The sequence below is a fragment of the Dipodomys spectabilis genome, unplaced genomic scaffold, assembly GCF_019054845.1.
Source record: "Dipodomys spectabilis isolate Male_0828 unplaced genomic scaffold, ASM1905484v1 ptg000002l, whole genome shotgun sequence".
NCBI lineage: Eukaryota > Metazoa > Chordata > Mammalia > Rodentia > Heteromyidae > Dipodomys > Dipodomys spectabilis.
In genome coordinates, this window is record NW_024870679.1 from 51,581,186 (window position 1) to 51,608,262 (window position 27,077).

Below are 27,077 nucleotides of genomic sequence, written 5' to 3' on the forward strand. Positions count from 1 at the left end.
AAAGGTAAAGTTAACTGGGCACCAGTTACTCCCTTACGTGTGATCTCAGAAGGCTGAGATCTGAAGATTGTGGTTCAAAGCCAGCCCAAGCAGACAGATTCAAATGATTTTTTTTTTTTTTTTGGTCAGGCTTGAACTCTGGGCCTGGGTGCTGAACCTGAGCTCTTCAGCTCAAGGCTAGCTCTTTACCACTTGAGAAAGCACTGCTTTCAGTTTTCTGAGTGGTTTATTGGAGATGAGAGTCTCAAGGGCCCAGCTCCAGTGGCTCACACCTGTAATCCTAGCTACTCAGAAGACTACAATCTGAGGATCACAGTTCAAAGCCGGAACAGGCAGGAAAGTCCCTGACACTCATCTCCAATAAACCACTCAGAAAACTAGAAGTGGCGCTGTGGCCCAAGTGGTACAGCACAGCCTTGAGAGAAAAAGCCAAGTGGGAGCAAAAAGCCCTCAAGCCCTTGTACTAGCTGACACACATACACATGAAGTCAGCTGGAATAAATGAAATCAAGTTTAAAGTTTAGAAACAAAATCTTAAACAAGATACTAATATGAGAAAGCAAAACATCAAATTGAGGCAGTCACTGATGTCAAGTACTGTGGGAAATAAGAATCCCTAAGATTTTAATTTTAAAGGGAAAGGCAGAGAAAGAAGAAATAAATAAAGAAATCATCATAGGGGGCTGGGAAGGTGGCTCAGTGGTAGAGCACTTGCCTTGCATGCCTGAGGCCCTGGGTTCGATTCCTCAGCACCACATAAGCAAAAAGAAAAAAGCCGGAAGTGGCGCTTCGGCTCAAGTGGTTGAGCGCTAGCCTTGAGCTGAAGAGCTGAGGGACAGCGCCCAGGCCCAGAGTTCAGGCTCCACGACTGGAAAAAAAGATAAAAAAAGAAAAAAAAAAAAAAAAAAAGAAATCATCATAGAAGCCAACAGGAATTTTTTTTGTCACTCCTGGAGCTTTCTAGGCACTGTCCCTGATGTTCTTTTGCTCCAGGTTAGTACTCTACCACTTGAGCCACAGCGCCACGTCCAGCTTTTTCTGTGTATATGGCACTAAGGAATCAAACCCAGGGCTTCATGCATACTAGGCAAGCACTCTACCACTAACCCACAGCATCTGAGTTACAGCCTCATGCAGAACAGAAACTCGAATAGATTTACTTAAACCACTTAAGTGTATCTCCCTTCTTTTTTTTTTTTTTTTTTTGGTGGAGGGGGTTGGTTGTGGGCCTTGAACTCTGGGCTTGGGTGCTGTCCCTCAGCTCTTCAGCTCAAAGTGAGCACTCTACCACTTGAACTAGAGCTCCACTTCTGGTTTTCTAGTGTTTATTGGAAATAAGAGTCTCATGGCCTTTCCTGCCCAGGCTGGCTTTGAACTGCGATCCTCAGATCTCAGCCTCCTGAGTAGCTAGAATTACAGGCGTGAGCCACCAACACTGGGCAGTCTCCCTTCTTTCAAGGGAGAAAAAATAGCAATTTTCTCCAGTGTAAATTTAATCTGTTAATGCTTTTGGACAGGTGGTGACACTGAATTTACAAAGGACTATGGAACTTACTAAGAGGAAAGAAATTTTAATTCTAGTCTAATTCTGCCTTCTGCTAGCCATTTAAGTTTATAGAAAGCAACTAATAAAGCTACCTAGATTTTAGTTTCCCCACATATGAAGTAGACATAATCCCAAGTTACCTAATTTACTATATTATTATGAGAATCTAATACAGGTAAAAACTTAAAGGCCATATGATGTGAGATTTTCTGATGTGGTAACATATGCACCAAAAAAGAACCAGTAGAGGGCAGCACCGTGCAGCAAATCAGATCCCCGTAATAGTGGATATCTGACAAAGTAGAGAATAGTTAAAAATACACACCTCTCAAAAGGGAGACCTGTCTGTCTAATTAATCCTGCACAATAATCTATCTTTGGAAATCTCAAAGTAATGTGCAATGCAGATATTATCACAATTCTTTCTTCTCTTCCCTCTTGTTGAATCTGCCCAAGGTTCACACTCGTGGAACCCATTTAATGAAAAGAAATTGAACTTGCAAACTCCAAGTTACACAGGGGCAAGTAGCTGACATCTAGTCATGTATGTAAATTTCTTTAGCTCCAACAGAATGTATGGAGAGGCAGGGTTCACTTCTTTGGCATGGTGGCAAAGAAAGGTGGAAAGATAATCTTCAGAAAACATTCAGGTTCTTTCTGAAGGTCCAGTACTCTCAGTTCTGGTTCAGAAAAACACCTATCTGTTCAGTAATGTCTCTGAAAGCTTCAGAAATCCACAGATCCAGCCAGAAAGTAAAGAGCAGAAGAAAAGAGAAGAGAAAAAGTCTCTCTTGTCTGTCTTTGGCAAATACTTGGTGAATATATCAGTGCACCTGATAAGCCTCTAGGCCCTCAGAAACCACAAGTTCTCAATGTCTCAAGACTTTTGCCTGTAGGAAAAAAGGAAGTTTGAGACCTGACAACAAGGAAGATTTCTAGGTTGCTACACACTATGTGCCCTTTAGTTGGAACGTTCACTTCCCCATAAGTAATTCCCAGTGCAGACTCAGCTGTGAGCCTGCACAAATCCCCCTGTGGAACGCAAAGACAAGAACAACTGCACTAGCATATTCAGCTTTCCCAGATGGGAACAACAGATGCTTTGCTTTCAATTTCTTTCAGACTATTCCCTTGGGCAGCCCTAGGAAACAACCTAAGACATTGGCAATATTCTGAAATAACAGAGAAGTATTAACATTTTTATTGTATTATATTTTATTGTATGTATATATACACACATGTTTAATTTTGGTGATACTAATAGAGTCTTGTGGTTGCTAAGCAAGTGCTCTACCATTGGAGTAATTCTGCCAGCTATTTTTATTTTTTATTGTTATTATAAAGGTGATGTACGGAACAATTACAGTTACATAAATCAGGTATTGAGTACATTTCTTTTTGGATAGTGTCATTCCTTCCTTTACTCTCTCTTAGTTTTTCCCTCCTATCCCCATCTCAACTATTGTTATTTTAAACTTTTAAGTTCAGAAAACCATAATATCAGCCAATCAAATGTTATATGTACTTTATTTCCTCTCAGTGACTGTCAGTGACCTATGTCAACTTTACCTTTACCAAAACCTGCCTCTTTTCATGGTCTAATGAAATATTACAACAGAGTTTCTTTCATTTAATTCCTTTATTTAATCTTTCATTTAACTTGAATACCTAACATAGCTTTTCCTAGAAGGCAGTCAATCAAAAGTGCAAATGAAATGCATAATATAAATAAATATTTCTAAAAGATAAGAAGGGGGCTGGTAATGTGGTTTAGTGGTAGAATGCTTGCATAGCATGCATGAAGCCTTGGGTTTGATTCTTCAGTACCACATACACAGAAAGGCCAGAAGTGGCACTGTGGCTCAAGAGGTAGAGTGCTAGCCTTGAGCAAAAGAAGCTCAGGGACAGTGCCCAGGCCCAGAGTTCAAGCCATAGGACTGGGGGGAAAAAAAAAGATAAGAAGTCATATGTCGGGGCTGGGAAGGTGGCTCAGTGGTAGAGTGCTTGCCTTGCATGCCTGAGGCCCTGGGTTCGATTCCTCAGCACCACATAAGCAAAAAGAAAAAAGCCGGAAGTGGCGCTGTGGCTCAAGTGGTAGAGTGCTAGCCTTGAGCTGAAGAGCTGAGGGACAGCGCCCAGGCCCAGAGTTCAAGCCCCACGACTGGACCCAAAAAAAAAAAAAGTCATATGTCAACTCCTGAAAGAAATTACCACAGGAATGTTTAAGTGGACATTCTATTCCTAGGAATATTAATTCAAGTTACTTCTACAAAGTAGAAGGGGAGGATGGGGTTTTGGGGCTTGAACTCAGGGTCTCGGCACAGTACCTAAGCTTTTTTGCTCAAGGTAACACTCTGCCACTTAAACCATAGCTTTACTTCTGGCTTTTTTGGTGGTTAATTGGAAATAAGAGTCTAGACTTTCCTGCCTAGGCTGGCTTTGAGCCTTGATCCTCAGATCTCAGCCTCCTGAGTAGCTAAGATTACAGGCATGAGTCACCAGCACCTCACAAACATCTTGTTTGAGAATGGGTAACCAGATCGGGTAACAGGGAAACCCTATCAATAGTCAGCTTCAACTGATACTCTTGCCTCAGCTTCCACAGTGGCCAGGAATATGGATAGTCACCACCATTCCCTGCTTATTTCTACAAATAACTGTTGAGCACTCTTCCTGTTGTCCTTTGAATATGAAATGTCCTCATAGATTTATGTATTGAGCATTTGGTTGCCAGCTGGCAGGCTTCTGAAAAGTGATTAGGTCTTGAGGCTCTAACCTAATCAATGGCACTGATCCACTGATGGATTCAAACTACGGAATTATTGGGAGGTGGTAAAGAGTAGAGGTGGCACTACAGATGAATGGATCCAAAAATTGTGGTACCTGTGTACAATGGAATATGCAGCCATTAGAAAGGACAAAATAATGGCATTCACAGGGAAATGGAACTAGAACAAATCATGTTGAGTGAGGTAAGCCTCAGAGACAAATGGCACATGGTCTCCCTGATATGTGGATGTTAGATTCAAAATGCAAGGAGATATGACAAAGTAAACAGGAATCAAGAAACAAAGGACCTCTACTTAATTTGTTGTATCATTTCTAGATGACTCCATGTTCTTGGACCTCATACATCTGAGGGAAGCTAGAAGGAGGGCATAGAATCAGAGAGAAATGGGAAAATATACAACAGAGGGGCCCATCAGCTGCACTGGACATTGATGAAAATGAACTAAACAAGGGCAGCAATGTGAGGGAGGGACTGAAAGGGAAAGAGGGAACAGCTTACACTAAGCAAAAGGAAAGATATGTACAATATCACTAGATTTGGAAGAAATAGTTGTATTGTCAAAGTTTATAGATTTCACAAACTTCATAGACCATGATAATGACAATTTGCCTTGTGAAGGCTAAAGTATGTTTGTGACTTTAACGAAGTATTACTATCCCATAATACTGTGAAATTTGTGGAAATTTATCTAATCACTTAATCTCAATAAAAAAATTATTAAAAAAAAGAAAGAGTGGAGGTGGCACCTGGTGGAAGAAGTAGGATTCTGGGGGGCTCATCCTTGGAGCTATATCTTGCCCTTCCTGGAATCCTTTTTTCTGGTTCCTGGGCACCAGGATAGGAATTACTTGCTCTGCCGCACCCTCCCTGCCATAGTGGGTTGAATCCTCTGAAACCATTCTTCCTTTCAAACTGTTCATATCTCAGGCATTCTGTCACAGAAATGAGAAAGTCATTCATATATCTACCTTTACTGCTACCTCATATGACAATAAGACTGGGCCTGGAAACATGGAAGGTGCCAAAGAGAAGAAAAAGATCCTTGTTGTGTCAGAAACCCTTAAGAAAAAGCAAAGGAATTTTACAGAGCTGAAGGTAAAGTGCCTGTGAAATTTAACCCAGATGATGCTGCAAAAGGCAAGGAGGGGGCTGGGACTATAGCTCAGTGGTAGAGTGGCTGCCTAGCAAGGCTTCCAAGAAGAAATAATATCCTTGTTGAGATCCTAACGTATAGTTAATAGTTGGTACTATGGACAAAATGTTTGTGTCTCTTCAAATTCCTGTGTAAAACTTAATGTCCAATAATAGTTTTAAGAGATGGAAGTTCTACAAGTTGCTTAAGTCATGAGGTTGGGAATTAAAAGAGATACAGAATACAGAGTAATTCTAGCCCAATGCTAGCTCACAGAATACAACTCGTTCCTCACTATCAATAACTTATATCTCTATCCCTCTTTTAGGTTATCCCATTAGCTAATAGAACCTAATTACAAAGATTTCATGCTTCTTTTTGCTTTGGGGTGGTAAGCTGGGAGAGTACTGAAGTTTGAACTCAAGGACTTATACTTGCTAATGTTCTTACCACATTGGGTTTTTTTTTTTTTTTTTTTTTTTTTTTGCCATTTTATAGCAACTTATAGGCAAAGTGAGAGAAGTGGTAGGAAATGCATTCTATGCAAAAGGAATACATAGATCAGAAAATGCAGAGATTAGAAATTATTCTTTTTTTCCCTTTGCTTAAGATGGGTGAACCTTAAGAAGGGGAATGGAGCCAGGTGCTGGTGGCTCACACCTGTAATCCTAGCTACTCAGGAGGCTGAGATCTGAGGATCAAGATTCAAAGCCAGCCTGGGCAGGAAAATCCTTGAGAATCTTATCTGCAATTAACCACCAGAAAACCAGAAGTGGTGCTGTGGTTCACATGGTAGAGTACTCACCTTGAACTGAAGAGCTGAGGGACAGTGCTCAGGCCCAGAGTTCAAGCCCCACAACTGACAGAGAGAGAGAAAGAGAGAGAGAGAGAGAGAGAGAGGAATAGAATGAAGCTTTAAAAAGCCCAGATGCACCATTTAGGACAGTGAGAAGCCCATACACTGAGAAGATAGATTGAATCTCATCTGACTACTTCTAATTGTGGAACCCTCTAGGTTACCCAATTTCCTTAAGTATGTATGTATGTATGTATAATATATATTATTCTTTTGTTATATATTATAATCTATAATACTATAGATTACATAATACATATATAATGGGAATAATAATACCTAATAATAATAATATGCTGGGAGCCAGTGGCTCACACCTATAATCCTAGCTACTCAGGAAGCTGAGATTTGAGGATCACAGTTTGAAGCCAGCCCAGGCAGAGAAATCCATGATACTCTTTTCTCCAATAAATACTTAGAAGAAGCCAGACATGGTGGCTCAAATGGTAGAATGCTAGCCTTGAGCATTAAGAGGCCCAGGGACAGTATCCAGGCCCTGAGTTCAAGCCCAAGATTGACAAATCATCATCATCATAATAATAATAGTACCTAACCCACAGATTTGTGAGGATTCAAGGTAAAAATGCAAAGGAAAACACTGTTCCTGCTCCCAAAGCCTTGTGTATACTAGGCAAATAATGTACCACTGAGCTACCTCTCCCTTCCAGTGCCATTGTTATTGTGTTTTCATTAGTATAGCATATCTGGAATACTAAAATGAAGCATTTATAATTAATTCAGCAGACCATGAGGCCTGCTGAAGGTTCATAGGTAATGGTGTAACAAGTTCTGATGGAGGTTGAATTATATTTCCTAGAAAGATAGTGAAGTACTGTGTGATTTTATTTGGAAACTGAGTCTTTGCAGATATAATCAAGGTAAGACAAGGTCATATGTAAGTAGAGTGAATCCTTAATCCAATATGATTTATGTTCTTATAAAAAGAGGGAGAAGAGGGCTGGGATTGTGGCCTAATGGTAGAGTGCTTGCCTAGCATGCATGAAGCCCTGGGTTCAGTACCACATACACAGAAAAAGCTGGAAGTGGCACTCTGGCTCAAGTGGTAGAGGGCTAGCCTTGAGCAAAAGAAGCTCAGAGACAGTGCACAGGCCCTGAGTTCAAGCCCCAGGACTAGCAAAAAAAAAAGAAAAGAGAAAAAGAATGAAAAGAGACACAGACACACAGAGAAAATGTTGCTGATTAAGGAAGAAATTTGAGTAACATCTATAAGCTAAGGAACATCATGGATTGCCAACAAACTCTAGAAGCTAAACAGGAGCATGATAGGATCTTCTTCAAGGGCCTTCAGAGAGAAAATGGCACTGTCATCACTTTTTGTTACTTCTGACCTCCAAAATTGTGTTATAAGCCAGGTACTGGTGGCTTATGCCCATAATCCTAATTATTCAGGAAGGTGAGATTTGAAATTTTTGGTTCAAAGCTAGCCCAGGCAGAAAACTCCTTGAGATTCTTTTCTCCAATTAACCACTAAAAAAGGCCAAAAGTGGAGTTGCAGCTCAAGTGGTGTCAATCTTAAGCAGAAAAGCTAAGCAACAGCACCCAGGCCCTGAGTTCAAGCCCCAGAAATGGCGCACGCATGCACGCAAGCACGAGCGCGCACACACACACATACACACATGCAAAAAGACAAGAACAAAAAGACTTTGTTATAAGCCACTCACATTGCAGTACTTTATTATGACAATTTTAGAAAACTAATACATGACCCAAGCTACACTGTTATACAGATCATTTTGGTAGGAGGATAGAAGATGAATTAGAGGCAGGCTTAGAGGTACTACAACATCCAAGTAACAAGTGACCAATCATCTGACTTAGTGTGAAGTTAAAAGAATGACAAAGTAGATTACAATCAAAGTATGCAGAAGCAGGATCTACTGCAATTAGCAACTAAGCAAAATTAGCAAAGACATACAAACTGAGTCAAAAGTATCTGAGATTGTAAACTGACATGTTTAGAGAAAGGATTTCAGAATCTTATCTAACCTATTGTGTCCACATTAAGTCTGACACTTGGCATCAATAAACCAGGTATATATTTGCAATCCCAGCATTTGGTAGGTGGATGCAAGAGGATTTCAAGTGCAAGGCTAGCCTGAAACACTACAATCAGACCCCATCAAAAAAAGAAGACAGTGCAAGATGGATGAGATGTACTCAAGTGCTGTATTCCCATGATATGTCTAAGCCACATATTCTCTTTCCCTGCCATTTTTTTTTGTCAGTCATGGGGCTGAACTCTGGGCCTGAGTGCTGTCCCTCAGCTCTTTTTTTTTTTTTTTTTTTTTGCAGTTGTGGGGCTTGAACTCTGGGCCTGGGTGCTGTCCCTCAGCTCTTCAGCTCAAGGCGAGTGCTCTACCACTTGAGCTACAGCGCCACTTCCGGTTTTCTAGTGGTTTATTGGAGATAGGAGTCTCACGGTCTCTCCTGCCCGGGCTGGCTTTGAACCACGATCCTCAGATCTCAGCCTCCTGAGTAGCTAGGATTATAGGCATGAGCCACCGGCGCCTGGCTTGTCCCTCAGCTCTTTAGCTCAAAGCTAGTGCTCTACCACTTGAGCCACAGCACCACTTCCGGCCTGTTCTGTTTAGTGGTGCTGAGGAATCCAACCCAGGGCCTCATGCATGTGAAGCAAGCACTCTACTACTGAGCCACCTTCACAGCCCTGTCTCTGCCATTATTTTTTAAATAAACTTTCTAGTCACCTTTACTTATGTTCACACTATGCCTGAATTCTTCTCTTGCCAGATGCAAGGACAAAGTCAACTTAGATACCCTAAATTTCTGGTAATATATTTGGTTCATTGGTTGGGAACTTAGGGATTAAGTTTGTCATTTTCTTTTTCTTTTCTTTTCTTTTTTTTTTTTGGGGTCTAGTCGTGGGGCCTGAACTCTGGGCCTGGGCACTGTCCCTCAGCTCTTCAGCTCAAGGCTAGCGCTCTACCACTTGAGCCACAGTGCCACTTCCGGCTTTTTGCTTATGTGGTGCTGAGGAATCGAACCCAGGGCCTCATGGATGCAAGGCAAGCACTCTACCACTGAGCCATCTTCCCAGCCCCAACTTGGATTCATCAAAAGTATGATAACCATTTGTACCTAAAATCATTAGGTATTATTATTGTAAAGATGATTTAACCCATGGGAGAGTATTGTACAGGTTACAAGCAAATATTACACCATTTCATCGTATGACAGTACTGGAGCTTGAACTCAGGGTCTGGGCACTGGCCCTGAGCTTTTGTGCTCAAGGCAAGTGCTCTACCACTTGAGCCATAGCTCCACTTCTAGCTTTTTGGTAGGTTTTGTTTTGGTTTTTGTTTTTTTTTCTCTTTTTTTTTTGGGGGGGGGGTCATTCCAGGGGCTTAAATTCAGGGCCTGGGAACTGTCCCTGAGCTTCTTTATTCAAGGCTAGCACTCTATCACTTGAGCCACAGTGCCACTTCTGGCTTTTTCTGTTTATGTGGTACCGAGGAATTGAAATCAGGGCTTCATGCATGCAAGCAAGCAAGCATTCTACCACTAAAACACATTCCCAACCCTTGGTAGTTAGTTTTTTTTATTGGAGATAAGGGTCTTGTACTTTTCTGTCCAGGCTGGCTTTGAAACATGGTCCTCAAATCTCAGCTTCCCGAATAGGTAGAATTACAGGCATGAGCCATTTTATATATAGGACTTGAGCATCCTTAGAGTTCAGTATCCTCAGGGGTCCTGGAACCAATCCCCTATGGATACAGTAAACAGATTGTTTTATGCTACCTATAATTTACAATGTTTTATGTTGTCTATAACTTACTAAGCTCACTGCATACCAACAAAGGATATTAACCTGTAATTTGCAAGCCCTGGCTTTAGAGCACTGCAGAGACTTCTCAGGATACTTAACTAGAAGCCATAAATTCTGTTTTACTGATAATCTGAATTTAAGTTAAATTTTGAGTTAAATATCTTAAGTCATTTGGTTAAAAAGAAAAAGAAAAAAGGGGAAGGGAAAGTGGGGGAAGGGGAGGAAGAAAGGAAAGAAGGGAGGGAAAAAGAAGGAAGGAAGGGGAGGAGAGAGGGAGAGAGGAACAGCCAAATCAGTGGCTTATGGAAGCCCTGCTCTTTGGATGGGCCTTCTACAGAAAGCCTGGGCCCGACCTAGTTTTCACTGTAGCCCAACAATGCCTTTGTGCTTGCCACTGTATGTTTGTTGATCAGTTCCAAACACAAAGGCTAGCAGACATCCCATCTGCTGGCTTGGTTTATAGAAGAAAAGAAAGCTTTGTGACTGCTCTGGGTAATTCCAGGACAGGCATCCCAAGAGCACCCTGTGGGAGGTTTGTGCTCCAAAGGAGCCTCCTGTTCTCAGCTCAGGATCTGCAGTCACTGAAAGCGTACGTCTGTACATCCTCAACGGCCAAGTTTGCCATGGTACAGCTTCCCATCCAGGACATTCATCAGAACTTGCCCGAGCTGACAAAAAAAGAAAAAAGAGCCAGGCACTGATGGCTCACACCTGTAATCCTAGCTACTCAGGAGGCTGAAATCAGAGGATTGCAGTTCAAAGCCAGTCCAGGCAGGAAAGTCCATGAAACTCTTATCTCCAATTAACTGTAGTGGTGCTGTAGCTCAAAGTGGTAGAGCACTAGCCTTGAACGATAAAGCTCAGAGACAGTGCCCAGGCCCTGAGTTCAAGCCCCAGGACTGACAAAAAAAAAAAAAGAAAAAGAAAAAGGAGACACTAGTTCTAGCTACAAAATAAAAACTTTTAAAATACGTCTCAAAATATTTAAATGGTTTCATATACTTATTTATACCCAGAATACCCTTTTTCTCCTTCATAGCTTTGCTAATTTTTATTCATCCTTCTAAACTCAATTAGGGCCAAATGCTGGTTACTCATACCTGTAATCCTAACTGCTTCAAGAGGCTGTCATTTTATGGTTGTGGTTCGAAACCAGCTCAGGCAGGAAAGTCCATAGGACTCTTAACTCCAATTAACCAGCAAAAAGCTGGAAGTGGAGCTGTGGCTCAAATGGCAAAGCACTAGCTTTGAGCAATAAAGCTAAAGGACAATGCCCAGGCCCTGAACTCAAGCTCCAGTATCTACACACACACACACACACACACACACACACACACAGGCCCTGAACTCAAGCTCCAGTATCTACACACATACACACACATACACACACACTCCCCAAACAATTAGGGCCCCACTATGTAGTCTTTGCTGGCCTCAAACTCATGATGCTTCTGTTTCCACCTCCCAAATGCTTGGACATCCAGCTGTAGGTTTCTTTTCTTTTTTTCTTTTATTTTCTGTGTCAGTTGTGGGACTTGAACTGGGGACCTGGGTGCTGTCCCTGAGCTTTTGGGCATAAGGCTAGCACCCTGCCATTTGAGCCATAGCTCTACTTCTAGCTTCGTGGTGGTTAATTAGAGATAAGAGTCTCAAAAATTTTCCTGCCTAGACTGGCACTGAACTGTGATCCTCTCAGATCTCAGCCTCCTGCATAGCTAGGATTATAGGCACAAGCCACTAGCGCCCAGTTTAAAGAGTCACTTTAAAGTTTAGGATAAAACTGGACATTACCATGTAATTCCAGCTACTTAGGAGGTGGAGACAACAGGATCTCAGGTACAAGGTCAGATAGGTCAAGGTTAGCAACCCTATTTCAAAAGTAAAAGGGCAAAGTTATTGAAATACTATCACCCCTCCTCCCCCAAAAAAGATTGGGAGTGAATGGCTCATGCAGTAGAACACTTGCTTACTATGCATGAAGCCTTAGTTTCAATAGCTAGGTCTGAAATAACAATAATAGTAGTAGTTGTTGCTGCTTAGGAATAAAATCTAGACAGGAAATTAACACTTAGGAAATATCAATTGAGCTGAAGTAGTCATGGATGCTAAGGAATATTTGAGATTTCCCAGGAGGCTCTGAACCATAGAGTGAGAACCTAAGGAATCCATAAAATTTGAAAGAGAAGGCAAAGAAGCAAACAAGGAGTTATAATAGAAGCTAAACTAGCCAGGTGGTGGTGGCTTACACCTGTAATCCTAACTACTCAGGAGGCTGAGATCTGAGAATCACCATTCAAAGCCAGCCTGGGCAGGAAAGTCCATGACACTCTTATCTCCAATAAACTGGTGCTGTGGCTCAAGTGGTAGAGCATTAGCCTTGAAGAGCTTGGGGGCAGCACCCAGGCCCAGCATTCAAGCCACACAACTGACAAAAGAAAGAAAGAAAGAGAGAGAGAGAGAGAGAGAGAGAGAGAGAGAGGGAGGGAGGGAGGGAGGGAGGGAGGGAGGAAGGAAGGAAGGAAGGAAGGAAGGAAGGAAGGAAGGAAGGAAGGAAGGAAGGAAGGAAGGAAGAAAAAGAAAAAGAAAAAAGAAGCTAAAGGAGAAGATTTTCAAAAGGAAATGACTAGGCAGGCATTGTGGCTTATGCTTGTAATTCTAGCTAAGAGAGAGAAATTGGGAAGATTAAGGTATAAGGCCAGCCTTAGCAAAAAAAAAAAAAAAAAAAAAAAGTAGTGCCCTATCTCAATAAATGAGCTGGGTATGAAAATGTGTACCTGTAACACTAGCTATGCACAAGGCCATAGGTAAAGTGGTCCATAACTGTCCTCAAAATACAAGACCCTACCTGAAAAATAATAACTGAAGCAAACAAAGCAAAGCTGGGGACATAGCTCAAGTACCAAGTAAGCTCAAGGCCCTAAATTTTAAAATACTAGTTTAGCGAGAGAGAGAGAGAGAAAGAGAGAGAGAGAGAGAATCGACAGTATTAAAAGATATGAATCAAGGGCTGGGAAGGTGGCTCAGTGGTAGAGCGCTTGCCTTGCATGCATGAGGCCCTGGGTTCGATTCCTCAGCACCACATTAAACAAGAAGAAAAAAGCCGGAAGTGGTGCTGTGGCTCAAGTGGTAGAGCGCTAGCCTTGAGCTGAAGAGCTGAGGGACAGTGCCCAGGCCCAGAGCTCAGGCCCCACGACCGGACCAAAAAAAGAAAATAAATAAATAAATAAAAGATATGAATCAAGTGAAATGTGCTTGAAAGTATTCACTGAATCTGCAACTATAGTCACTGGCAACTACAACTGTACCATACCACCAGTATCATACAGGCCTACAACCCCAGGACCTTGGAGGTGAAGATAGATCAATTCTGAGTTCTAGGCCAGCCTAGTCTATATAGTGAGTTCAAGACCAGTCTAGTGCAGGCAATATTCTGGAGAAAAGAAAAGTAGAGAAGGAAGAAAAGGGGAGAAAAAGTTGTCACAAAAAAACATCCCGGGGCTGGAAATGTGGTTTAGTGGTAGAGTGTTTGCCAAGTATGTACAAAGTCCTGGATTTGATTCCTCAGTACCACATAAGCAGAAAAAACTAGAAGCAGTGCTGTGCCTCAAGTGGTAGAGTGCTAGCCTGGAACAAAAGTAAGCTTAGGGGCAGTGCCCAGGCCCTGAAGTCAAGCCCCAGGATTGGTTAAAAAAAAAAAAAACACATGGAGCCTATAATCCTAGCAACTCTAGAGACTGAGATTGGAAGAATCATGGGTCAAGGCTAACCTTAGGCAAAAAGTTCACAAGATACCCTCTCCCCCAATGGATGTAGTATACACACCTGTCATTCAATTAAAGTAGGAAGTGTAATTAGGAGAATATTACTGTATTATAGGAGCATTTAGGAGAGGCACTATGCTAATCTTGGGACATCAGAAAAGGATTCCAGAATGTGTGATAGCTAAGCTGGGTACTAAGAAGTTGGCTGGATGGAGAAGAGATGGAAGGGTGTGTTTCAGGCCAAGAAAGAGCTGGTGCAAAGGACCAAAGGTGAAAAGGGTCATGTTCCATGGAGCTAGTTGTGGAGCTAGAGGAGGATTAGGACAGCTGTGGTCCACAGCTCAGAAGGAGCAGAGAGTTCAAAGAAGAAATGAACAGAGGTCACAGAGATAAGCAGTGGTAAGATGATAATCTTTGTTTTTATTGAGACAGTGTCCCCTATGTTGCTGGTCTTGAACTTTTGATCCTCCTACCTCAGCCTCCCAAGTACTGAAATTAGGTAGTTTTGCCTTTACTCTGAGGGTAATGAAGAACCACAGAAAGGTTTAAAGTTGATGCAGAGAGAAATAAAATGAGAATTCTATCAAACACTGGTATTGACATAAAGACAGATATCTAGATCAATGAAACAGAATAGAGGGCCTAGAAATTGCATTTGTATATCCTTAGGATAGTCTCTGTAACAAATGAGAAATATATACCAAAACCACAATGAGCCAGACATAGTAGTACATACCTATAACACTAGTACTTAGGAGGCAAAGTAAGGATTGCAGTGGCAAAAAGATCCCAAGTTTGAGGCAACCTGAGTTTGCATTTGGGTATGATCTTGTTTCAAAACAACACTCCTTGGACAAAGGGTTCAGTAAATGAATTGCTTGGTATGTACATTATTTTAGGGGAGGAAGTCTTTTCTACCATTTAGAAACTTTTTTCCTACTTTGGCAACAAGAGCCACTCAGTTAATTCTGAAATTGCAGAATGTTCCTAGTGAGAGGTTCTTTCTTGTCACAGCAAAACCACCTCAATCAAGTAGATAGTTTGTACTGAAAGAAAAGGTCTTAGTTCATGAGGGCAGGGATGAGGCCTGTAAGCTGCTGCAGACAGTTGATTAGGCACAAACCCCCTTTCACTTCCCATTTGCACCACCATACCCTTCTTTATTAGAGCAGCTACTTTGGGAATTTTTTTTATGTGGGTTGCTATGTGTTGCTTCTGGATTGGCTTTGTCAGACTTATAAGCAGCCTTGTATAATCAGACAGCCTGCAATGAAAGGAAACTCTATGGGTTCAGTGACCAAACTCATGCATAATTTATGAAAATGAGCAGCCAGACCCAGATCCCAGTTTCTTGTTGTGCTATGATATTGCCATTTGTTGTGCCTCCTGCTTTTCCTTGTTAGTTTTTTTGTTTGTTTTTGTTTTTGTTTTTCCTCCTTGTGTGTGTGATTCAGTACAAAGTATTCTTTCATGGCCTAGTTTACTTTAAGTTGGATGCAAAGCTGCTTGGTGTTCCTGCAATGGTTTAACTTTGGCAACAGAGGCATACCTGTCTTTCAGGTGTGGGGTGGCTCTAGGGAGGGTTTCACTAGGCACAGAACCATTTTGAGTGGATCTGCTGTGAGATTCTGGGCCTAGGATAAAAAAGACACTTGTTCCCTTTATTGTTGAATAACAAACTACTTTAAAACATAGTGAGCTGGGCACTGGTGGCTCATACCTGTAATCTTAGCTACTCAGGAGGCTGAGATCTGAGGATCGAAGCTTAAAGCCAGCCTGAGTAGGAAAGTCAGTAAGGCAATTATCTCCAATTAACAACCAGAAACCAGAAGTGGTGCTGTGGCTCAAGTGGTAGGGTGCTTACCTTGAGCTGAAGAGTGCAGGGACAGTGCCCAAGCCCAGACTTCAAGCCCCACAACCAACAACAAAAAAAACTGTAATGACTAATGCAATCATTTTATTTTGCTTGTGATTTTGTGATTTTATAAGTCAGGTATTCAGAAGGGCTTAACATCCTTAATCCATATGTGTCAGCTTCAGCTGGGGTATCAGAGGACCCACTTCTTATTACTTTTTGTGCCAATGGAGCTTGAACTCAGGGCCTCTTACTCTCATGTGGGTTTTTTTTCCCCAAGTCTGGCACTCTACTACTTGAGCCACATCTCCAGTTCAGGCTTTTGCTGGTGAATTGGAGGTAAGAGTTTCATGGACTTTTCTGTCCAGGCTGGCTTTGAACTATAATCCTCAGATCTCAGCCTCTTTAATAACTAGGATTATAGGTGTGAGCCATCAGCATATCTTTTTTTTCTTTTTTGTGCTGGAACTGGGGGTTGGCCTCACACTCTCACTTGGCTTTTTCATTCAAGGCTAAAGTTCTACCACTTGAGCAACACTTCTACTTCCAGAGAACCCTTTCTAAGATGGCTATCCCCACTTTTCTAGTGTTGTGCTGATGCTTGAGAGCTTCAGTTTTCCTACCTGGTATGTCATTCTCCAGATCATCTCCATGTGGTTTAGGCTTCCTATTGCATGGTGCCCTCAGGGTACTTAGATGTAGAGTGACTAGTCAGTGGCACCAGACACCCAAGTGGAAGCTGCAAGATTTCTTATTACCTTATCTTGGAAGTTCCAGAAAGTCACTTAAGCTACATTCTATTAGACAAGCAAGTCACTAACACCAGGTCTGATTGGAGAAGAGAGAAAGCAGACTTAAACTCAATGACTACCCTCAATGGCCACTGCAGTGCCTCTCATAAAGTCAATTATTTTGTAGTTAGAATAATGCAAATTTTCTTATTATGTCCTTCCTTAAAAACTATTTTTCAATATTCAGCTATTTCTTCATATATATTAATAGTTGCTCTTCATTATACTTCATATTCTTTTGTTGCACTTAACTGTTTTGCTAATTATTTCAAATACACTTAGCTTGCCACTAAACTGTCACCCTTTCCTACTTTATCATTTCTCTTATTAGAATTGTACTTTCAAATAAGAAGTGTGGGGTTAATTTTGACACTGTCTCTTCTCTTGAATTTAATCACTCCTCAGTCTTATCCTATAGTTTTCTTTGTGATGTCCTTCTGATTTGTCCTTCTTTCTTTCCATTCTAATTGTTGTGATCTGATCCCATTCCTAGATTCACATAAACACTTTGTAGGTAGTTTTCCTGGCTCTATTTTCTTTTTCTTCATTTTGACATACCACTATCAAAATAATCTTCATCAAGATTATCATACAGCTGGGAATGTGGCTTAGTGGTAGAATGCTTGCCTAGCATACATGAAGCCCGGGTTCAATTCTTCAGTACCACATAAACAGAAAAAGCCAGAAGTGGCAGTATAGCTCAAGTGGTAGAGTGCTAGCCTTGAGCAAAAAAGAAGCTCAGGGACAGTGCCCAGGTCATGAGTTCAAGCCCCATGACTGGGAAAGAGAGAGAGAGAGAGAGAGAGAGAAAGGTTAGTAATGTGATGCTTTAGTCTAAATATTTGTGCTTTGCTAGGTCTGGAGGATGCAGTTCAAAGCCAGTTAAGAGGGGCTGGGAGCGGGGGCTGGGAAGGTAGCTCAGCGGTAGAGTGCATGCCTTGCAAGCATGAGGCCCTGGGTTCGATTCCTCAGCACCACATAAACATAAAAAGCCAGAAGTGGTGCTGTGGCTCCAGTAGTAGAGCACTAGCCTTGAGCTGAAGAGCTGAGGGACAGCGCCCAGACCCAGAGTTCAGGCCCCATGACCGGCAAAAAAAAAAAAAGAGGGGCTGGGAAGGTGGCTCAGTGGTAGAGCGCTTGCCTTGCATGCATGAGGCCCTGGGTTCGATTCCTCAGCACCACATAAGCAAAAAGAAAAAAGCCAGAAGTGGCACTGTGGCTCAAGTGGTAGAGCGGTAGCCTTGAGCTGAAGAACTGAGGGACAGCACCCAGGCCCAGAGTTCAGGCCCCACGACTGGACCCAAAAAAAAAAAAAGCCAGTTAAGACAGAAAAGTCATGATACTCTCCAATTAATTAACAAGAAGCTGGAAGTAGAAGTGTGGCTCAAGTGGTAAGACACCAGCCTTGAACCAAAAAAAAAGCCAAGCAAAGATGTGAGGGCTTGAGTTCAAGAACCAATACTGGCACAAAAACAAAACAAAACAAGGACACTTGTATTTAGTATTCTAGATCCTGTTTTATCTGATTTCAGAATATAAATCCCTCCTTTTAATTAAGTGGGTCTTCTTCCTTTTTTCTCCACAGTTAGGTATGATTTCCAGACCTTGGAATATCTTTCTCTCTTCTTTCTCCACTAGTATCCAAGCAGGTGTCAAATAGCAGGTTCTCTAATAGACACAGCCTCCTGGGTAGGACCTATAATAATGCCCTAGGTGGCAAGGCCCATACTATATTTACAGTGTAGTTATAGTGGCCTAGTATAGATTGAGCTCTATAGAGAGCTATGTTAGCTCCATGGAAAAAGCCAAAACTCAAAGATAGTGTGAAATGCCACCTCTCAATGCCTTCCACAATTGGAAACATTTATTTTACTAAAACTTCATGCAAAAAACAAAAAAGCTAAATGTGTTCCTACAAATATCTTTTGGCATCTCTTTTATTTTAGAAAAAGGTAGCTTTCATGTAATTTTTTTCTTTGGTCACTTAGTAACAAATCTCTAAATATATTGTGGTACATGTTTTCTGCTCTTATTTTTAGTACTACTCATGACATTTGAGAAACAAAAAATTGAAGTTGGCAATCTCACCCACAAATAATAGAAGAGTTCATTGGGTTTACTTTACCCTTAAAGGGTTTGCTTTTTGTTTTTCCTGACTTGCTTGCTTGTCCTTTAATCATTCAAAAAATACTTATTTGGGAAATGGATTTGTAGCTTAAAAGGCCTGAACACTAGCCTAGAGCATAAAAGCTTAGGGACAGTGCCCAGGTCTTGAGTTCAAGCCCCAAGATCAGCATGCACACACACTCACTGTGTGTGTATGTGTGTGTGTGTGTGTGTGTGTGTGTGTGTACAATTTAAAATCTTTCTACTTGTGCAATTTACACTATAATCAATCAGAGGTTTAGAAAGAGTTATCTAAACAAAAAAAGATTGGAATGTATATGGTGTTAAACACTGAATTTTTGCCATTTTAACTATGTAGACAGGAAAGTTCTCTCAGAAGAGACTGTGCGAATATGAAGTATTCTAAGCAGGGATAACAAGTGCAAAGACCAGGAGACAGAAGTGTGCTTGGCCTGGTTGAGAAACTCTAAGGAGTATCTTGTGGCTGTAGCAGAGTGAAGAGGAGAGTAGTAGACAAAGGTCAGACCAGAAACATTGACCAACTCTCAGAATCTCAAAGATCGTTGCAAAAACTTTAGCTTTTACTCAGGATGAATGATGAAATATTTAGAGGTTTCTAAGTAATTACAACAATATGTGACTTGTGTTTTAATAGGATCACCCTGGCTTCTATGTGGTGTATGCCTGAATAAAGGGCAAAAGTGAGAACAGGAAGACTAGTTAAGAGACCAGTGCAGTCAGTTTGTGCAGTAATGTCTAAGGCCCTAGGCTAGATTACCAGTAACACACACACACACACACATACACACACACACACACACACACACACACACACACACACACACACACACACACACACACACACACACACCCCTATGCATTAAGAGAGAGAGAAAAAGAGATTTTATGATGGAAACTTGGACCACTATGTAGCAGTAGAGTTGGTGATTTGGGAATCTAGTGTGTAAGTAGAAAAAAAATAAGTTTTTCTAGTACATTGGATGTAGCATGTGAGGAAAAGAAAGAAGTCAAGGGTAACTCAGAGGTTTCTGACCCGAACACCTGAAGAATAGAATTATGTTTGATTGAGATGGAGAAGACAACAGGAGATACAAAATGGTAGCTGATATCAAGAGATCAGATCAGATTAGAATAGATAAAGTTTGGTCATCCAAGTGGAGATAACCTCATAGAGCATTAGGGCTAAAGGAATGCTCTAAGAAAATATCTTCCTTAGCTGGGCCCCAGTGGATCACCCTAGCTTCTCAGGAGGCTGAGATCTGAGATTCATAGGTCGAAGCCTGCCCAGGCAGAAAAGTCCCTCTTATTGCCAATAAACTACTCAGAAAAGCTAGAAGTAGTATTGTGGCTCAAGTGGTAAAGTGCTAGCCTTGAGCACCAAAAGGCTCAGGGATAACACCCAGGCCCTGAGTTCAAGCCCCAGGACCAGCAAAAAAGAAGGAAGGAAGGAAGGAAAGAAAGAAAGAAAGAAAAGAAAGACAGACAGACAGGAAGGAAGGAAGGAAAGATAGAAAGAAAGAAAGACAGGAAAGAAAGACAGACAGGAAGGAAGGATGGAAAGACAGAAAGAAAGACAGACAGACAGACAGACAGGAAGGAAGGAAGGAAAGACAGAAAGAAAGAAAGACAGAAAAGAAAGAAGGAAAGAAAGAAGGAAAAACAGACAGAAAGAAAGAAAGGAAGGAAGAAAGGAAGGAAGGAAGGGAAAGAAAGAAAGGAAGGAAGGGAAAGAAAGAAAGGAAGGAAGGAAGAAAAGAAAAGGGAAAAAAAAGGAAATATCTTCTTTGTTCAAATCCTGCTTACCCAGCTACTCAGAAGGCAGAGATTGGGGGAATCACAGTTTAAGGCCAATACCTGAGGGCAGCTGTAAATCAGACAATGGCTTAATATCCAGAATATACACAGAAACTAAACCTCAAAGAATCAACAACTCAATTAATAAATGAGCAAAGGCGCTAAATAGAGACTTATTAGAAGAAGTAAAAAATGGCCAACAGACACATGAAGAACCACATATCAACATCTCTGGCCATAACAAATGAAAATCAAAACACTGAGATTCCATCTCCCCCGTCTTGTACACCCATCATCAAGAATACAAACAACATATACACAATGGAATTTTATTCATCCATTAGAAAGAATAATATGATGTCATTTTCAGGGAAATGGATGGACCTAAAACAAATTATGTTAAGTAAGTTAAGCCAAGCTCAGAGAGACAAACAGTACATGTTTTCACTGATATGTAGAAACTAGATCTAAAATACAACTGGACATGATAACTTATAAAGGACTCTAGGCATTCACACACAAACAGTGAGACTAAAAGAGGATACTCTCAGGGGAAGAATCCAAAAGTATAACTCCTTTGAACACTGAAAATACTATTATTGAAACAAATTCCAGGAAATGGAAACATAGTGTTTTTTGTTGTTGTTGTAGATGGTGGTAGTGTTTTTACTTTTAGGTTTTTCTTTTTCTTTTTAGGGGAGATAAATAGGGAGCAAAAATGGAGGGAGGATGGACAAATGCAGACAACGTACTTAGTATACCACTATGTGGAAAATGAACTATGCAACTTGTGGGCAGGACAGGAAAGGGAAACTGAGCACAAGTGAAGGAAGGGGTGACTGTCGAAAAAGAATTGTATTCACTACCTAACTTATGAAATGGTAACCCCTCTGTATAACACCCTAATAATAACAACAATAAAATTACATTTTAAAAAAAGAATATAAACAATAACAGATACTGGCTTGGATGTGGAGGAAAAGGAGTCCTAATACATTGTTGGTAGGAATATAAACTGATGAACATAAAACTAAACAGAACATACAACTTTGTCCAGGTACTGGTGGCTCATGCCTATAATCCTAGCTACTCAGGAGGCTGAGATCTGAGGATCACAGTTCAAAGCCAGCCCAGTCTGGAAAGCCCATGAGACTCTTTTTTTTTTTTTTGGTCCAGTCATGGGGCCTGAACTCTGGGCCTGGGCGCTGTCCCTCAGCTCTTCAGCTCAAGGCTAACGCTCTACCACTTGAGCCACAGCGCCACTTCTGGCTTTTTTCTTTTTGCTTATGTGGTGCTGAGGAATCGAACCCAGGGCCTCAGGCATGCAAGGCAAGCGCTTTACCACTGAGCCACCTTCCCAGCCCCCCATGAGACTCTTATCTCCAAGTAATCACCAGAAAAACCAGAAGTGGTGGTGCTGTGGCTGCAGTGGTACAGCACTTACCTTGAGCTGAAGAGCTCAGGAACAGCGCCCAGGCCTAGAGTTCAAACCCCATGACCAACCAAAAAAAAAAAAAAAAAAAAGAGGAAGAAGTAGAAGAGAAATTATTATTATGATTATTAGTCATTGTAGGCTCACTTCTGAGAACAGAAATTGAAATAAATTTTTTTCTTGATCCAGAGTGCTAAATATGGGTGTATTCATACAAAACCATGGTTTTGTATATGTATATTTTGTTATAAGCTTTTAAAAATATGCCCTTGGGCTGGGAAGGTGGCTCAGTGGTAGAGCACTTGCCTTCCATGCATGAGGCCCTGGGTTTGATTCCTCAGCACCACATAAGCAAAAAGAAAAAAGCCGGAAGTGGCGCTGTGGCCCAAGTGGTAGAGCACTAGCCTTGAGCTGAAGATCTGAGGGACCAGTGCCCAGGCCCAGAGTTCAGGCCCCACGACCGGCCCAAAAAAATAAATAAAAATAAAAATATGCCCTTAACAGCAGCATAAATCAGAGTTCAAAACAGGGACTAATTACTACATATCTAGCAATTGCTATATGCCAGGCATTATGCTAAAGAAGGAATTTATTTATTTATTTATTTATTTATGTTGGTTGTGGGGCTTGAACTCTGGGCAAGCGCTGTCCATCAGCTCTTTAGCTCAAGGCCAGCACTCTACCACTTGAGCTACAGCCCACTTCCGGTTTTCTGAGTGGTTTATTGGAGATAAGAGTCTCAAGGACTTTCCTGGCCGGGCTGGCTTTGAACCGGGATCCTCAGATCTCAGCCTCCCCTAAGTAGCTAGGATTACAGATGTGAGCCACCGGCGCCCCACTAGAAGCATTTTATTATTAATACTCATAGTATCCTTTTGAGCTCATTCATCTTTCCACAGCATTTGTCACATTTAATTACTCCCTCCTCCTTTCCATTCCAGACCAATGTGCTTACCTGTTTGTCTTCCTCACTCATTTTCCCCACCTCAGTTTGTCCTTCTTCCAAGATTTTTTTTTTTTTTTTTGGTCAGTTGTAGGGCTTAAACTTAGGGCCTGGGCACTGTTCCTTAGCTTTTGTGCTTAAGACTACCACTCTACCAATTCGACCCACAGCTCCATTTCCATTTTCTGTTAGTTAATTGGAGATAAGAGTCTCATAGGCTGGGTGTCAGTGGCTCATGCCTGCAATCCTAGCTACTCAGGAGGCTGAGATCTGAGAATTGCAGTTCAGAGCCAGCCTGGGCAGGAAAGTCCATGAGACACTTTTTTTTTTGTCGGTTGTGGGGTCTGAACTCTGGGCCTGAGTGCTGTCCCTCAGCTCATCAGCTGTAGACCACTTGAGCCTCAGCCTCACTTCCGGCTTTTTCTGCTTATGTGGTGCTGAGGGATCGAACCTATGGCCTCATGCATGCAAGGCAAGCACTCTACCTCTAAGCCACATTCCCAGCCCCTCCATGAGACTCTTATCTCCAATAAACCACCAGAAAACTGGAAGTAGAGTTGAGGCTCCAGTGGTACAGTGCTAGAGCTGAGGGACAGTGCGCAGGCCTAGAATTCAAGCTCCATGGCCAGAGGGAGGGGAGGGGCAGGAAGAGTCTCGGATTTTGCTGCCCTGGCTGGCTTTGAACTGTGATCCTCAGATTTCAACCTCCTGAGTAGTTAGGATTATAGGCGTGAGCCATCGGCACCTGGCTAGATTTTCATTATCATTCTTATTACTATTATCATTAGTATTTTGACACAATGCCTCCTTACAGATTCAGCCAGCCTGGAACTCACTATGTATCCTAGTTGGCCTTCAACTTGTGACCCTCTGGCCTCAGCCTCCTGAGTGCTAAGATTAAAGCTATGTTTCACCATACCTCAATCCCTCTATACCCTAATAGTGAACTACTCTAGGGCTCAGGCCCTGTACCACTTTCTCCCTCCATTCAATGCAGCAGGCACTATTACTATTCTCCCTACTTAACTTATGAAACATTGAGGCACAAAGAGATTTGATGTGCAACCAAGACCAGAGGCCAGGCTCTAACTGCCTCACATTACACTTTTCTAGGTCTTCCCTATGAGAGGTAGGACACAACTGCACACATTCTACATGCTATGTTTCAGTAATGGGAAAAAGAGAAAGAGACAGAGTGAGAATGAAGCACATGGACTCACCATAAGATAGTAAAGACTAAGCCGGGGTACCAGTGGCTCAGAACTGTAATCCTAGCTACTCAAGAGGCTGAGACCTGAGGATCGCTGTTCAAAACCAGCTGGAGCAGGAAAGACCTTGAGACTCAGACAAGACAAACCTATAATCCCAGTACTTAGGAGGCTGAAGCACCAGGATCTTGAGTTTAGGCTAACTAGACTATCCAGAGAGACTCTTGTCTCAAATCAAAACAAAACAAAGAATACAGAGCTCGGCATGTGGCTCTGAGTAAAACAAGTACAAATGGGACCTACCTAGATGTGTTACACCTAGCAGATTCCAGGAATCAATTTCAGAAAATCACTCAAGTATATTCTCAAGCTCACATTGAGTACCAGAATTTGGGAAGTTTTGTGCTAGAGAGAGTTCTCTAATCTTCAGAAGATGAATATTTACTACCATATATTTATCTGCCTAGCAGGGGCTAGAAATGGAATGAGAATGGAGATGTAAGCTGATTCCATAAGAAAGAAGACCAACCCAGAAACCAGAGCAGTAATTGGAATTCTAGACCAGGATATGAAATATTTCCCAGATGATCTGGAAACTTGTTTCCAAGAAAGAATCTGCAGTCAATTAATGTTATCCCTTGACTTGGAAAGGAGTCTTTTGGGGAGCAAGGACCAACTTAATACTTGAATACTCATGTTCTTAGAGCACTCATCCATATGTAGAAATATGATGAGCCATAAGAGAATTAAGATACAGCCGTTGGGACTGGGGATGTAGCTCTGTGGTAGATCACTTTCCTAGCATCCACAAGGCCAGAATTTATTCCTCAGTACTGAAAGGGGGCGGGCGGGAGGGGGGGGGGAAGGGGAGGAGGGGTGGAGCACCCGGTAAGAAGAGCTGGGCACAGCGGCTCATTCAGCAATCCCAGCTCACACATAATATCAGTAAGATTACAACTCAACAAAGCAGACAACTCAACAAAACAGCATGGTAGTTCATGCCTGAAATTCCTCCATGGGAGGCATAGATAAGAGGATAATGGTTTGAGACTGGCCCTGAACAAAAATTGGAAGACTACATCTGAAAAATAACTAAAGCAGGTGTAGCTCAAGTGAAGTGCAAGGTCCTGAGTTCAAAAGTTTAAACTCTGGTACAGCTATGAGACAGAGAAAGAGAGAGAGAGTGTGTCCAAAACAATATAGAAACAAAGCATTGTTAATGACATTTTGGTGTAGACATAAATACACATATTTTCATTACACACATAAATAACATTATGAAATTATAAATGCTAAAATTCAGGTAAAGAAGTAACCTCAACACATTTATTGAGGTCTTACCTCTGTAAGTGCATGCAATTGTCCTTGATGTACACACACACCCATGAACCTGAAAAACAAAACATCTGTTTTAGTAAAGTGAAGACATAAAAAATAAATCCCATATAGAGAAACTAGCTAGTTAATTACCTGTTAGAAATAACACAGTACTTATAAAGTCCCTTGGGACCTATATGATCCTATAGCTCCTTCAATAAGATGCTGGACTTGCAAACTTGTAAGCTTACAAAAAAGTACCTGCTTGGAGCAGCAGTGATGAGAAGCAGTGATGCAATGGTGGAAAGAGTCAGAAGTTTTACAGCCTGGGAGGGAAAAGCTGGAAGTAAGGACACTTGATTCTGGTTTCAGCTCTGCCACCAGCTGACTATATATTCATTAAAAAATAAATTATGGAAGAAGATTGCCATGAGGAAGAAGAGAATGAAAAGAGAAGGAGAAGAAAGAGAAAGAGGAAGAGGAAAGAAAAAATGACACTAGCCTCTTTTGTGTCTGTTTCTTCATTTACAAAGTAGGTTGGTAAGATGTCTACTCAGAAGGCTGAGATGTGAGGATTGTGGCTTGAAATCAGCCTAGGCAGGAAGTCTGTAAGACTCATCTCCAATTAACCAGCAAAAAAAAAAAAAAAAAATGGAAGTAGAGGTGTGGTAGAATGCTAGTCTTGAGCTAAAAGGCTCAAGGCTCAGTATCTAGGTTCAAATCCCAGGACTGGTAAAAAAGAAAAAAACTGGAAAAAAAATTGGTGGATGACAAAAAACTCTTCCAAATACATAATTTAAGGGCTAAAGGCATAACTCAAATGGTAGAGCATTTTCCTAGCAAGTACAAAGTCCCAGGTTCAAACCTTGCTACTGCCAAATACATAATATTTAAAAAGTAACCAAATAGAACCATAAACTTACATCACTGTTGAATTCTTTTTCCTTTCCTTTCCTTTCCTTTTCTTTTCTTTTTTTTGTTGATCATGGGGCTTTAACTATGGGCCTGAAAGCTGTCCCTGAGATCTTCAGCTCAAGGCTAGTGCTCTACCACTTGAGCCACTGTGCCACTTCCAGTTTTCTCGTGATTTATTGGACATAAGAGTCTCACGGACTTTTCTGCCTGGGCTGGCTTTGAACTATGATCCTCAGATCTCAGCCTCCTGAGTAACTAGGATTACAGGCGTGAGCCATTGGCACCGGCTCACTTCTTAACATAACTTTTCCAAAGGGAGGTGATGACATATAGCAAAAATTTTAATTACTCTAATAATTCCACTTTTAGGAATTTATCTTACAAATATACTTTATTCTAGTGAGTAAATCTTTTGTCTGAATATTTGTTTTTCATCCTGATTCCTATGTTGAAACTTAGTCCTTAGTATGAAAATATTAAAAGGTGAGGCCTTTGGGCAGTAATTAGGCCATAAGGAATCTGCCATCCTGAATGTCATCCAAGCCCTCCTATAATGTTAAGACACAACAATGAGGAACTGTGATGCAGAAAGGTCTGACCAGGTAGGTACCAATCTTGGGCTTTCCAGCCTCCAAACCATGAGCAGTAAATTTCTATTTACTTTACAGTTACTCACTGTAAAGTATTGTTATAATAACACAAAAAGGGGGCTGGGAAGGTGGCTCAGTGGTAGAGTACTTGCTTTGCATGCCTTAGGCCCTGGGTTCGATTCCCTGAGCACCA

General features: G+C 41.5%; 1 protein-coding gene and 1 long non-coding RNA gene across 3 annotated transcripts in view; both read right to left on the reverse strand.

Annotated features, from left to right (window-relative positions):
- LOC122108037 overlaps nucleotides 1–27,077 on the reverse strand; it is a 277,692-nt gene that overhangs the window by 67,748 nt on the left and 182,867 nt on the right. The gene's annotated exons all lie outside the window — the stretch shown is intronic.
- The window catches only part of Tesk2 (testis associated actin remodelling kinase 2), a 119,629-nt gene that overhangs the window by 13,535 nt on the left and 79,017 nt on the right, over nucleotides 1–27,077 (reverse strand). For both annotated transcript variants that reach the window (XM_042679782.1, XM_042679776.1), the window contains exon 4: nucleotides 25,404–25,452. In XM_042679782.1, the coding sequence (XP_042535716.1) occupies nucleotides 25,404–25,452 (49 nt within the window). The remainder of the gene's footprint in view (nucleotides 1–25,403; nucleotides 25,453–27,077) is intronic.